This window comes from Pseudorasbora parva, chromosome 18, assembly GCF_024679245.1.
Source record: "Pseudorasbora parva isolate DD20220531a chromosome 18, ASM2467924v1, whole genome shotgun sequence".
Classification (NCBI taxonomy): Eukaryota; Metazoa; Chordata; class Actinopteri; order Cypriniformes; family Gobionidae; genus Pseudorasbora; species Pseudorasbora parva.
The window spans coordinates 14,899,550-14,913,855 of NC_090189.1; the positions used below are offsets into that span (position 1 = coordinate 14,899,550).

At 36.7% G+C, this 14,306-nt stretch overlaps 1 protein-coding gene across 2 annotated transcripts in view; it reads right to left on the minus strand.

Annotated features, from left to right (window-relative positions):
* The window catches only part of mmp17a (matrix metallopeptidase 17a), a 124,988-nt gene that overhangs the window by 58,294 nt on the left and 52,388 nt on the right, over window positions 1-14,306 (minus strand). Inside the window, exons 1-3 of one of the 2 annotated variants that reach the window (XM_067424568.1) lie at window positions 6,651-6,788; window positions 1,549-1,681; window positions 1,200-1,335 (exon numbers count right to left, since the gene is read on the minus strand). In XM_067424568.1, the coding sequence (XP_067280669.1) occupies window positions 1,200-1,335; window positions 1,549-1,588 (176 nt within the window). In that variant the 5' untranslated portion in view covers window positions 1,589-1,681; window positions 6,651-6,788. Of the gene's footprint in view, window positions 1-1,199; window positions 1,336-1,548; window positions 1,682-6,650; window positions 6,789-14,306 lie in introns of those variants that run through there. The other variant, XM_067424567.1, reaches the window with a different exon arrangement.

The window sequence follows — 14,306 nt, forward strand, 5'->3', positions numbered from 1 at the left end:
TACAAGGATGTAGACTCCTCTATGTTCCAAGATGAAATAGATACATTCGTTAAATGGTGTGACAGAAATTATCTATTTTTAAACATTCATAAAACAAAGGAGATGGTCTTTGACCCGAGGAAAGTTACAGACCACAAGCCAGTGGTCATTAAAAACCAGGAAGTAACTCAGGTGTCCTCATACAAATACTTAGGTGTCCACATCGATAATCTTCTCTGCTGGAATACACATGTTGATAACCTGTGCAATAAACTGCAGCAGAGGCTTTATTTTCTGCGGCGATTAAGGTTGTATGGAGTGAGCAGTCAGATCATGATGATCTTCTACCGTGCAATATTGGAGAGTGTCATCAGATATGGAATTAGTGCTTGGTTTGGCAACTTAACACTAAAACTGAAAAACAAGCTTGCCAACATGCACAAAACGGCTATGAAAATTATAGGAAGGAGAGACTATGAGCCTATTCAGACCCTGTATGATCAGACAATTATGAAACAGGCTATGAAAATTAAATCTGATCTTAAACATCCCCTCTTCCTTGAATACGAAACCCTGCCATCAGGAAGATGACTCCGTGTACCAAAATGTAAAACGAATCGCTTAAAATTATCATTTGTGCCAGCCTCCATTAAGCTGCTGAACAATGTAAAATAGAGCTGTGTCCAAAGGGAAAGAGGAAGAAAGGAAAATAAAGAAGTTTATCTATGATTCCGGTGCTATTAGGGCAACGTGCAATAAACATATAAGCACTTTAGCACATGCACTTTCATTCATGGACCTGAGTTGTCAATAATGTGTTTTTTTTTTTTTTTTTTAATGAATTACCTTTGCCTTATGCCCAAGCAGTATTTGTGTGATCTGTGATGTCTGTGGTGTTTTTTATGTTTGTGATGTTCTTTTAAGAAGCAACTATGCACTGTGCCCAAGCAGAATTTCCCCTCGGGGACAATAAAGTAACCAAACCAAACCAAACCAAACCAATCACCAATATTTTTCTAGCCCAGTATTGTCCAGAATTTCCAGCCTTGGCCAAGAACTCTCATTTCATTGCATCACTAATTCTGTCTCTTTCCATCAGCTCTTACTATATCTGAGGCAACAATTCAAGTATCGAATTGACATGTATTGAATGCATCTCTGATGTACAGCTGTCTGACAGAAACCCTCAGACAGTTTCAGACCCAATATGGTGAATATACCTCCAGGAAAGATGCCTCTTGTTCCACTTATTCTGAGGAGCTAGTGCTCGCTTTCGTCTTCCTGCTGACATCTCTGGCTCTGACACATCTGGCAAAGAGCAGCGAGGGGTCTTCATTAAGCCTAAGGTTGCTTGGTCTGCAGGGAAGCACATACATGCATAAATACAGATTCAGACACATGTGCAGCATGCAGATAGGGTGATGCTTTTTTGGTCCTAGACTGCAAGAGAATCTGCCAGCTGCAGTAAACTGGATGGACATGAGACTTAAAACATCCAAAAATGCACGGAGAACAACCAAGGACAATGTGGATCAGAGCTTTATTATGAAAATTAAAGCATGTACTGACCTAACACTCCAGTTTCCTCCAGCCCTCCAAACCTCTGCATGGCTTTGATTGCTTTTGTCAGAGCTTCCTTGGTCTGTAGTTGCCCATTCACAGGATCAGAAGGTGGGAGATACCCAAACTTGCTCAGCCAATCCTGTAGTAAAAAAAGCAGGTATTGTTTAAGAGCACTGCATCAAAAATGTTATGCTTTCTCTCAAATTATACATTTCTGACAACTAGTGGTGCACTGGGTTTAACTGGCTAAAATATTAAACGTTTTCTCTTCTAGTTCTAAAGATGCCAATCTTATCAGTTTGTTTTCTTTTATCACAATATCATAATTAAGTTAGCAAACATTTCAGATGACAGATTTTGCAATTTATGTCATGTCTTCAGATGCAAGTTCTCACATAAAAAAAACTGCCAATTTATTAAGAAATATCCCAGATGCTTTTTCAGGTTTTACTCTAATCAAAAAGTTTCTGGGGAAATGTTTTTTTTTCCCCATTGGTAATCATGTCATACATTTCATATATTTTTTATTTATAATCATTTCCTTAATTTCACTTTCCATCCTGTCAGTTATTTATAAATCTTCAACTTTAAAGAGTTAGTTTACCCAAAAATTCTGTTATTAATTGCTCACCCTTATGTCATTCCAAACCATTTAGACATATTCTGAATACAAATTAAGATATTTCTGATGAAATCCAAGAGCTCTCTGACCCCTCCATGTGACTCCAGTGGTTCATCCTTAATGTTATGAAGTGACGAGAATACTTTTTGTGTGCAAAAACACACACAAAAATAACTTTTTCAACAATTTCTTCTCGCCTGTGTCAGTCTCCTACACCGTTTGCGTTGGCCAGCTTCTGCGTCAGCATCACACGCATGTGTTGTGTTCACGTGAACAGGATCGACCAATGGTAAGCCGGTGTTCTGGCGTAGCCCTGACGCAACTTGGAAGTGCTGCACTGTATTTACTACGTCAACAGCGTAGGAAACTGACACAGACGTGGAGAAATTGTTGAATAAACTTTTTTTTTTTTTTTTGTGTGCACAAAAAGTATTCTTGTCGCTTCATAAAATTAAAGTTGAACCAGTAGAGTCACATGGACTATTTTAACATTGTCTTTCCTACCTTTCTAGTCCTTGAAATTGGTAATTAAATTGCAGTATATGGAGGGTGTCAGAGGGTCTCAGATTTCATCAAAAATATCTTAATCTGAGTTCCAAAGAGGAACAAAGGTCTTACAGTTTTGGTACGACATGAAGGTGAGGAATTAATGATAGAATTAACCCTTTAGTGGTATAAGTGTTAGTCTCACAGTAAAAAAAAAAGATAAAAAACTGAAATTGGTATGATAATATCGAGAACTTCAAGATGATATCCTAACAGTCAATCAATCAATCGATCTAAATACAAAGTTCTGTCATGAAACTCTAGATGGTGCAAGCTGGTTCGTAACTCAATCAGCTCTTATATCAATCTCTATAGTAGTGGTTCCCAACGTTTACGCTGTTCTATAGGGCACAGCTGATTGGTTTCCGGGTGTACCAATAGCCTGCTGCATGAGCTCGCTGCTCAACCTTCACATTTTTGGTCAGCAGTTGCTGTAGCATTTGTAGTGCACATTCAGAAACCCTCCTCCTTCCCCAGCTCCACCTGTATAGGTCTGCTATAGTTAATTAATGTATGCTATTGTACAGCAGCAGCATGTCTTACCTGCTCACAGCAAAGTAAGTATGTATTGGCAGTAAGATATACATTGTCAGTTGTGGATAAACACTGGGATAAAGCAGTGTATGCAGGGATGGAAATTAGCACCCGCCACCAGCCAAATGCGGGTGATTTTGCGTTGTGGCGGGTAAACTCGCTTCACCTACCGGCCACCGTGGCGGGTAAATAAAAATAGCATACTGTTTCCCCTCTTTATAAACTGTGTTCAGTGAATGCGAGTGCGGCCGCACTATGTATGTCCGAATATGACCAGTCGTTTTCGCCGTCATTACCCGGATGTAGTGCCAGAAGACGCGAATAATAACCATAATAACTCGCGCGCACTGAGAGAAGATCCGTCACTGTCATCCGGAAGCGCGAACCCGTCTCACAGCGCGCAAATATTGAGTTCTCTTTCAAGTCTTGTGCTTAAACGGACAAACTCACACAAAAAGTATGCCAACATGTTCATTTTGATGAGAATTCTAGCAGACATAGTCTGAATATGCCTTAAGTGAACTTTATACAGTCGTGAAAGATGACGCATATCCCTCTATTAGGTCTTAAAGGGGCAGTAGCCTTTACTGCTATGTTTAATGTCAAACAAACGATAAGGACATCACTCACTGCTCTTGATTGAATAGCTTTTGTAAGTTTAATAAGGAATAATCTTTCATTTAAACAGTTAAATATGCAGTTATTTTACATTTGATTACTTTATTACATTTCTGTAGGCTAGTAGACCTGTACATTATTATTTAATGTACACATGAGTGAGATCAAGTTAAACATTTTACTTTGAATTTTATTTTATACTGTTTGATGTTGCAATGTGCTAAATAAATATTTGCATAATTTGTAATTGATTTATTATTTGAAACTTTAATATTAATTAATGCAATTGCAATGCCTTGATTTTTAGTAAAGTTACTCAGTCATAGCATTAGCCATAAATGCAATGGATAATTGGCATAATTTCTTTTAGTGCTTCGGTTTCAGCCAATAATTTTTATTTCGGGGCATCCCTACTGACAATGTTCTGCTCGGTATGTCGTCAACACGCTTCAGAAGATGCCAAAACTAGTAGTTTCATTGTTGGTACTAAAAACCTAAAACTGGAAGCCATAAAAGAATCATCCAAATGCCACATCCAGGTAAAAAAAAAAAAAGAGAGAGAACATAGAGCCCTACTCATTTAATGAAATGTATATCAGTTCATGGTTTGTGTGTGTATAAGAGTGAAAAAATGTCAGTATTTCATTGAGATTTGAGATTAAATAAACAGCTTAAGTATTGTAGAGCTTGCAGTATTAATTTTCACATGCAGTTACACATTATCGGTTAAAAACAAGAAAGTGGCTGGTAAAAACGTTGAGTGGCTGGTAGATTTTGAAATCCACCAGCCACAGTGGCCGGTGGACAAAAAAGTTAATTTCCATCCCTGAGTGTATGTATTGGCAATAGCAAATCCCATACTTACTATACACCAAGACCAAATATATATAGCATTGTCATATCCATTACCATGCCAAACACTCAGTGTTATGATATTTGAGGAGATACCACCCCTGTCATGAGTGTATAGTGCTTTGGGTGTATATTAGTACATATGAAAGCGCTACATAAATGCCTTTATTAACAGAAGATCTATGTATGTATTCACTAACTGGAACAGTCTCGAGACTAATGATATATTTTATGCTAATTAATGCAAATAGTCCCAAAATGTTTTTTTTGCCAACTAGAATTCCATTGTCTTAATCTTTAGGTTGTAATGAATTAGATTGGGGCCTACCTCTATGTCCAGCATGGTTTATCAAACCTCATGAAATCACCACAGATTCTAAAGAGACAATCACCATTTACTAGCATCCAATCACTTTAAGTTCACTCAGCTCTGCAGCTCATCTACTTGACATTGATGACTATTACGATTGTGCTGAATGACTATTAACAAGCATCGATTTGAGTTGAAAATTCAGGGGGCGATTTTAAAGATTCTGACAAACTCAAGCCTATTTTTTTTTCTCCATTATTGTGCGTTAAGTCAGACTATGTTGAATTTTAATGCTGTTTTGTCAGTAAGATCAATAACTGAGACCATCTCCTCACAATTCAAACGATTCCATTAGTAAAGTTGTTTTGTGTCAGCGCAGCAAACTCAGCAGAGCATGGAGGCTTCCCAGCTGCACGTCTGCCCAGGCCTGCGGCCAAACTGTTTGCGCATGGATTTAATTTCATATTGTGTTGTGCTAAAACACAACGCCAGTGTAATATGGTTCATTAAAATGTATGATCTCTGAAAGGGTTCTCACTTGATTAATCATGCCACCTTCATCATCTAGAAAAACACCATTATGGCTACATTAATTATAAGAGCAAAAGAGTGTGATTAAAAACGTCAAAGCTGGCTGACTTAAGACATTGTGGGTATGGGTTTTCCTTTAAATGTCAATAAAAGACTGAGGACGTACTGTGTGTGGACGGACCAAGGTCTTTTAGAACAGGGGAGCAAACAAAACTCTTCACCTCTGTAACAAATGATGGCACTGACAGGCAAAAGAACTAGAACATCTTGTACAAGAGCTAAAAACACCATCAATATTGTATTCAAACCCTGTCTTTGAATCTGAATAACCTAAATAAGAGTTAAAAAGTTCACTTCTTGAAGCTAAACTTTGTCAAGCTCCACACTCAAGTTCTAGCATGCTTCCCTGTAACAAGGCTAGAGAGCATGAGTTAGGAAGAATCACTTCAAAATAAGTCAGAAGAAAAAAATGGTTTATTCTTGTAAAATGTACGAATAAAACGTAAAAAAAGTGTGCAAGGTACATGTGAATGAGAGGGTCAACAACATGGAGCACAGTGCCGATTTTAGGACTTTAATATTAGGGGGGCTAAGCCCACAATGAGAGTGTGATGTTTTTACTGTTTTTATATAAGATATTGTTTATAGGGTAGTCATGAACAATACAGTGGGTTCTAATTAAATCTCTGAATTAATTTATTCTTTTAAATAACCAGCTAATATGCATTAAGTAAGGGATAGCCTACTGTACACCCAGCCGGTTGTTATCGCAGAATAAACCCCGACAAAGTGATCAGGGCCCCGACGCGAAGTGGAGGGGTCTTGCATCACTCTGAAGGGGTTTATTCTGCGATAAAAACCGGCTGGGTGTACATTATCCCGCTTATTACACGGCTACTAGTCTCACATAAATAATTATTAGACACAAAATATTGTCTCGAGATTAAATATTTTATTAGCTCTTACGCAAAGCTTCAGCGAAGGAAAACAGTTCCAACCTGCTTTAAGCCTTTATCTATTGCTGCTAAATGTTGAAAATGAATGCTGAAAGGATTAGTTAACCCAAAAATGAAACCAAGCCTATGATTTACTCACCCTCAAGTTATCATAGGTGTATATGACATTCTTCTTTCAGACAAATACAATCGGAGATGTATTTAAAAAGTCCAGGCTAACGTTAATCCCAGCAGTTGTTGTAGTTGTGTTTGAAGTCCATAAAAAATGCAGCTGTCCATCAAATAACATGCTCCACACGGCTTTGAAGGGTTAATAGAGCCTTCTGATTCGAATCGATGCGTTTGTGTAAGAAAAAGATCTATATTAAAAACGTTATAAAGGAAACCTGCCTTGAAGTCTTCCATTGTAACCCAAGGCTGTTTAAGCCACAAGATGGCGCCAGCATTAAGCATAGAAGTAGTACCGGTCAAGATAACTCGTAGTACCCGTATGAGCGGGTGTTATCTGGAAATAACGTAGGCCTACCGCTGGAATGCGCGATTGACCAATCAGAATCAAGTATTTCACAGAGCCGTGTAATAATATTAATTAAAAACATAGACAGACTTTATATTACCATAATTATCTAGATCGGCAATATATGGGAAAAATGTTGATAAAAAATAAAATAAAAATTCAACATGTAATGTTTCAAACACTAGTCATTTTTAAACACTATAGGCTAAAGCCCTCCTAAATTGGGCCTAGTGACGCCACTGATGGAGCACTAACAAAAATAGTTCACCCAAAAATGAAAAGTAAAAAAGAGATAACATTTTTTTTGTTGTATTTTATTCCAAACCATCTGACTTTCTTTCCTTAAAAACAAAATATGTTTTGAAGAATGTTTACACGGCTCCTTTTCTTTGCTGTGAATAGCCCCCCCCAAAAAAAGCTCCTGGTCCATACAATCATTTTAGACAGTTTAGTGTAGATGGAGAGATATGAAATAATCATATGTATCGTATGTAAAAAAAAACAAAAAAAAAAAATGCTAATCATATGGGGTTGGACCAACTATAGAGAGTATTTTTTGTGTATATATGTGTAGCAAAATAAATTCCAGAAAATCCCATTATAAAACCAATATTTAAAAAATGAAATAAAACAATAATAGGTACACTAGTCCCAATAATTTAAATAAAAATAAAACACAATAATACAATTATATAAATAAATAAATAAATAAATAAATAAATAAATAAATAAATAAATAAATAAATAATTATAAATAAAAATAGCTACACTGCAGATTACTGGTCCATTGTTTTTTTTGTTTTGTTTTTTTTTTAAATTAAAATCGGTACACTATAGACTAAATTTAACATTTTCATACATTTTTTTTAAAATAATAACATAAAATAGATACACTATGGTCTAAATATGAATTTAAAAAATAATATAAAATATAATAGAACACAATTATATCCAGCAAAACAACCACTGCTGAAAAGTACTGTAGAAGACTATATTAACAAATTGTCATTAGGTGGCTTTATAAATCACAGCCCTCTTCAGCTTTGTGGCACTATGCTGTGCTGACTGCTGCCTCCCCCCACCCCGCTGCCAGCTGACATAATTTGTGTGTTGACACTGTCCAGCTGTGTAAAAGTGTGGAGAGGAGACTAACTCTCTTTGTGAGTTCTTTTCCCGCTGGCTGAAATATTGATGCACAACGACAAGCCACTATGCGTACTCAATATCTCATATCTCCACACACAAACAAACATAGATACACAATCAATTGCCAACACATATTACCTAGCACAAATATCCAAAAAGTACAAGTGTCCACTGTTCCAGAGAAAAGGACAACTTGCTGTGTGATCATTAAGATGGCATCCTATTACTATCTTGTGTCAGCACATCAGCATTGTTATTGTAATATCATCATGCTAAAATCATTAGATAGGCAAGACTGCTGGCAAAATCTATCTGCCTTCATATGTGCCAGTAGGGTTGCATGACAATGTTTTATTTTTAGTCTATTTAAGCAACATATTTTATATAGCTTTTTATCACCCACAATGTTCAGATTGGTGCAATCCTTATAATATCATGAACATTACAGCAACAAAATGTAATTTTTCACCACTAGAGGTCACTTATTCAAAACAAAGGCATAGCTTCATGATGCCTTAATTTCACAAAGCTTTTCTTAAGCCGCAGACGACCGGTTCCACTTCTTCCACTCATGCATATGCTAGATCAATATTATACATGGTAAAACATGCTACTCGCTGTAAATCAAGAAAATGAGATTTAAACAATAAGACTGTTTTGAACTATATAACAATGATTAATTTTCTGTTGATGAGAGTCCATCCAAACAGTTGCTCACCTGTCTAATAAAACACATAATATTTTAAAGAAGTCATTGGTGTTTCCATGGTTTCGGAAAATGAGGGTCATTTGAGTATGACATCATTGATAGGCGACACATGGACATGATTTATACGGTATACGTAGATATTTGAATCCATAAATCTTACATATTATACCTTTAAAGGAACACTCAACCGTTTTTAGAGATTGGGCTTATTCAACTTCTTTCCTACATTTAGATACCGTATTTCCTCAAATAAATAAAAGCCTGTAGTCAATTAAACGCCGGGCCTCTGATAGTGGCCGGGGGCGTGGTCAGCACGAACAAATAAAGGCCGGGGAAAAGGTGTGGATAATCTCCTAAATGCCGTTCATTTAATATGCATTCAAGTTAATCGTAATGTTCAATAGGGTTGAGACGTGACGGCTGACCGACATCACGATGGAGCGAAACCATCCTGATGCCACGCGCCCCAATGCGACGTCTGTGAAAATGCTGTGTCAGGCAGGCTACAAATATCGATCTGCACAATGCGCGCGTCTTAATCAGCTCCCTAGTTCAGTAGTCAGGGCACTGATCAATGGAGTCCATTGACTTACCGGTATGTCCTGATCAGTGCCCTGACTACTGAACTAGGGAGCTGATTAAGATATTAGCCTCTGGTCTCTTTTATGTTTTAAGGTGGTCGGACACAAGCCTCGAAGCTCGGCTCCGCGCAGCGCCGTGTCTCACGCCTTGTTTAGTTTAATACTATTAAACTATATATTAAATATTATATTATACTATATACATTCGCATTTACTTTCGCCTATACTTTCGTCTCCGCTGCGCAAGCCTCCGCTGACTGTTGATGATATTTAGGTGATAATATTTATTTTAGTACATTTCACCAAAAACCACACCACAAAAGAATCGTGTAAAACTCAGTAAACCTTGGCTTGATATTATTAGCCTACTTGTGACATGAGAACAAAATATGCACTAAATGAACGATCTTTTAAATATTTCCTAATTTTACTAACCTTTAGTGTCGTGATTTAATTTATTTATTTGATTAAACATGGATCTTTATTTAAAATGGCGTATTTCTGCTTTTGCAGGCTCATTTAGTAAATATAAGCACCTAATGTGCGGTGTGATGAAACGTCATGCTCGGCTAGATTCGACGAGAACTCGTTCATCTTCGGATGCGGAGCTGCGCACAGAGTTACAAAAATGCGTATTATGTTGTTGTATGGTGATATTTTTGCAAATGTTTCTTAAATAAATCAATTATATTTGTCCACTGGAACGATCACTTTAAATTGAAAACGGTTTACTTAAAGCAGTTATATTTTAAACAGATGAAATTAGAAATACAGGCCTGCCCCTAATAAAAGCCTGCTTCAAATAAAAGCCGGTTCCCATCGGCAGTTCAGGTAAATAAAGGCCCCGTCTTTATTTGAGGAATTACGATATGTGGGCAAATGCATTTTTGTCTCAGTGCATGTACTGTTTTAGTTTGGCTAGCTTAGCTTAGCATAATAAATGGAATGCTATGTTGCCAGCTAGCATGTCACTGAGAAAAAAAATGCATTTGCCCACATTTCTAAATAGGAAATAAGTTGAATAAGCCCTATTTCTAAAAAGGGTGGAGTGTTCATTTAAGAATAATTTGTTTATAATAATTAATACATCAACAGATGATTTAATAGCAGTTAGAGGCAAATTATTAAATTATAATATCAATTTGCTGAATAAATATTAATTATCTGCATCCCATTAAAGATAAAAACTTGATGTAATGCCACTGCTTTAACATTTGTTGATATAACTGAACGGGTTTTCCTTTCATATCTTTAAGCTGCCAGGAATAATCCGTGTTTAAAGCAAAACTAAAACCTACGTGATCATCATCTGAAATCTGAAAAGACACCTAATGTCTTCAATAGCTTCACCCATATACCTTAATGAAATAATGTTTATCACATTAACTTCTCAAATCATTCATACAATTTTTATATCGCTCATTCAACAGTGACCACAACACAGCAAATATCAAATCCTTTTACAGTAGCTAACAGTTTGTCATTCAAGCTAATCTTTAAACACATCATTTACAAATCATCTTTTTTTGCATTTACTAGATACATAACAGCAGCTGAGAGTGAAGGAGGTTGGGGTTGTCAGGATATGACACGGGCCAGATATGTCCACGCACACTATAAGCCAGGCTACTTTTGTGACAGAGCTCTCAAATTTAGAGAGGATTGTCATCTCACAACCTTTAATGGTTAGGTGCGACCTACAAAATGTCAGAGAAGTCGCAGGCTTTACTGAGGCACATTTTCCAAAAGATCAACTCAGCTAGGCTTGCTGGCTTTGATCAAGTGCATTACTGTGCTGTGAGGGGCCCGAAAAGACGTACCAGCCCTGGCAGTCTGGAGGTGATGATGAGTAAAATGGTGAAGGTCAGTGTTCAGCGGTGCTTAGAATCCTCAAGCATGTTATCTGTCTTTCTATGACCCAGTGGACAGCTAGAGGAAAGGTGAGGCTTTTCTTCACATGAAATCCAAAAGCCTCTATGAATTGTTTAGTGTAGGGAGGTGAGAATGGTCAAAGGGATATTAAACCTTCCTGAATATGAGCGGAGAATTGATAAACTTAGCTGTATACAACTTGAAAATATACTCCAGCACAGCTGTTTGTACTTTGAAGAGCGTGCAGGCACCAAGTAAGTCCCAGCTCGGTGCATCAAAGCCAGTTCCAGTCTCTTGGTTGCACCGAAGACTTTTACTACAGATTTATAGCCCTGACCTAACCGCGCTAAACTCTGAGATTTCTCCCCAACGTCCTACAGTCAATTCTGGCTCTATGATCCTCCTCATCTCCTATGAGGTGTCACGGATCATTATGCCACACCGAGAAAGGTTAACAGACTAATGTGCCACCGAGAGATTAACAGTCTGGGACGTCAGTCAATGGCAATAATATGAATGAAAGGTCTTTTCACAAGGAAATATTTAAATGAGTGGTTGAGGGCTTGACAAGCAAGAGTACGTTTTTGGCATTAGGTGTGTTTCGACATCGACTGCGGTTGGATGTAACCCATCGACGAGTGTTGCCGCATACAGACGAGGAGGAGCTGCCAACGTGAAGTTGGACACTTTCAGGTTCCAGCATGCTCGCATTGTGTTTGCACACTTTATCAAAGATTAAGCAAAATAAATTCAAATTCAGACATTTTCATTCAATACTTTATGTACTGCTCAACTTTTTCCCCGCCAAACACAGAATTTCCTGTTTTCACAGTTATATGCTATGGTGGAGGCGTTATTACGCATTTTCTGAAAATATCCTGATTAAAACACAGACGAAGAAGACGCAAAAAAACCCCCAAGTGATCGTATGTAAGCAGATGCATATGTAAAATAACGTGATCATCAACATTAAACAGCATATAAATCAAAACTGCCTGAATGAAATGTTGACCCAGGATGAGCTGTAGGACTGTGCAAGCATTAGAGGTGTTGATTGATTAGATCTAGCCCATCTGTGTTTGATCATCACTCGATGATCATGACAAAAACAAGATTTTTTTCAGCTTTTTGTTCAAAATGTTGCTTTTTATATAAAACTATAAGTGGATGAAGCTAGAAAAAAAGTTGTATTTTTGTTTTTGTTTAAAAGCAGAGGGTCTGCTCTTTCTTTGATATACTGAATGCTCATATATTCATAAAACGCAATATTCTATGGGCCATTACATTTTTGTGAAATTGATCAAAAACCCTGACGGTGACTGGCCAATACTACTACTACTACTACTACTACTACTACTACTAATAATAATACTAATAATAATAATAATAAACGCTTCAATTAGATATATTTAAGGCTGTTACATTTTATTTTAACACTGTTAACACATTTATTAAAAAAAAATATTGTAACTGATTTGAGCCACAGTGAATGCGCACAAAAAAACACAGAGCACCTTATAGTAAATGTTTAATTTACAAGTATCTATTTTAATCAGTCAAACCTATACAGGATGTTTAAAGTCCCCCAGCAGTAAAACATCTCATCTTTGATAATCAAAATGGCTTATTTAAATGCTTTTTTTTAATTCTGAAAATGACTTATTCATACCATAAAATAGCTTAAATGTAACTCCCTTGCTTCATATTATACATAGATCAATGATTATGCAAATTGGTCCACGCCTCCACTCAATCCCATTTTGTCAATTGTAGCAAAAAACAAAAGGCAAATGGAAATACTGGTTTAATTCCACCGTGTTTGAACCATAAACTGATTTAAAAGAAGAGAAAGAGCGAATTGTTATAAGGGGGCGTCTACAGGTCGGTATATCAGAATGGTAATGCATTTAATGTATTGCTCTCTCCAACATCGGACACATAACTGTAATTTATATGATTCACTTTTGGCTTGACTACATTATCAAACATCTAATAATATGCTGCTAATGTTATACAAACCATGCTCCCATTCCCCATATTAGGGTTAGAAGCTAAAAACATCACCCTTAGAAACACTTTTAACATCAAAGAAAGTCAGTGGAGAAAAGCACTGCCCTGTACATTTTAAAAATGTGCTAAAGCATTAACTACAAACAACTTCTGAGATAATTTACAATGACATATTTTTCTAAATATTTGCAACCTTGTGTTTTCAGAAAAACTTGATTTTACAGCATTTCTGAATAAGGAGGAAGGGAGAAATATTTTGCTTCGTTCCATTCTTGACATCTTTCAGAAATGCATTAGGATAAGTGACAAAAAAATCTGGCTTCTGGAGGAAAAAAAAAGAGAGAGCCAAAAGGATGCTGTCTTTCTTTTTCCTCGTGGTCTTTAAAGCTGGCTGCTTCGTTTTCCTTGCAGTCAGGGTTTAGAATATTTCTGTAGAGCAGTCAGTCATTGTCCACCATCCGCCTGCCTCCCAAAATCTGTCTGCCTTGCTGGATATTTTTGAAAGGCGCCATCATGTCCATTTCTTCTGCTTCTTAAAAAAATGCCTCAAAGTTTTATTTCAGAGAAGAAACAGAAGAAATAGACAAGCTGCAGGCTTGGTTTTGGCTATTTTTGGTCAGAGGGTATGCAAACAGCATCATCTGTAAACATACTGAGTGTTGCTCAACAGAGCAAACCAGTGTTTCCTGAGCCATCTCTGAAGATACAGCTGGATGGCAAAAAAAAAGAAGAAAAAAGAAAAGAAATATATTTCAGCCTAGTTATGAGTTTGTGGTCTGTACTTAAAGTGATGAGAGAGAAAACTGGGTGCCATGAAATATTACAAAGGAAATTACATCCTATGCATTATCCAATGTTATGCACTAAAGTAAAAAGTCTCAGCTTTCTAAGGATACCATTATTTTGTTTGTAAATCATTTAACTGTTAGATGCAAAAGTTTTACTATGTATTAATATTAT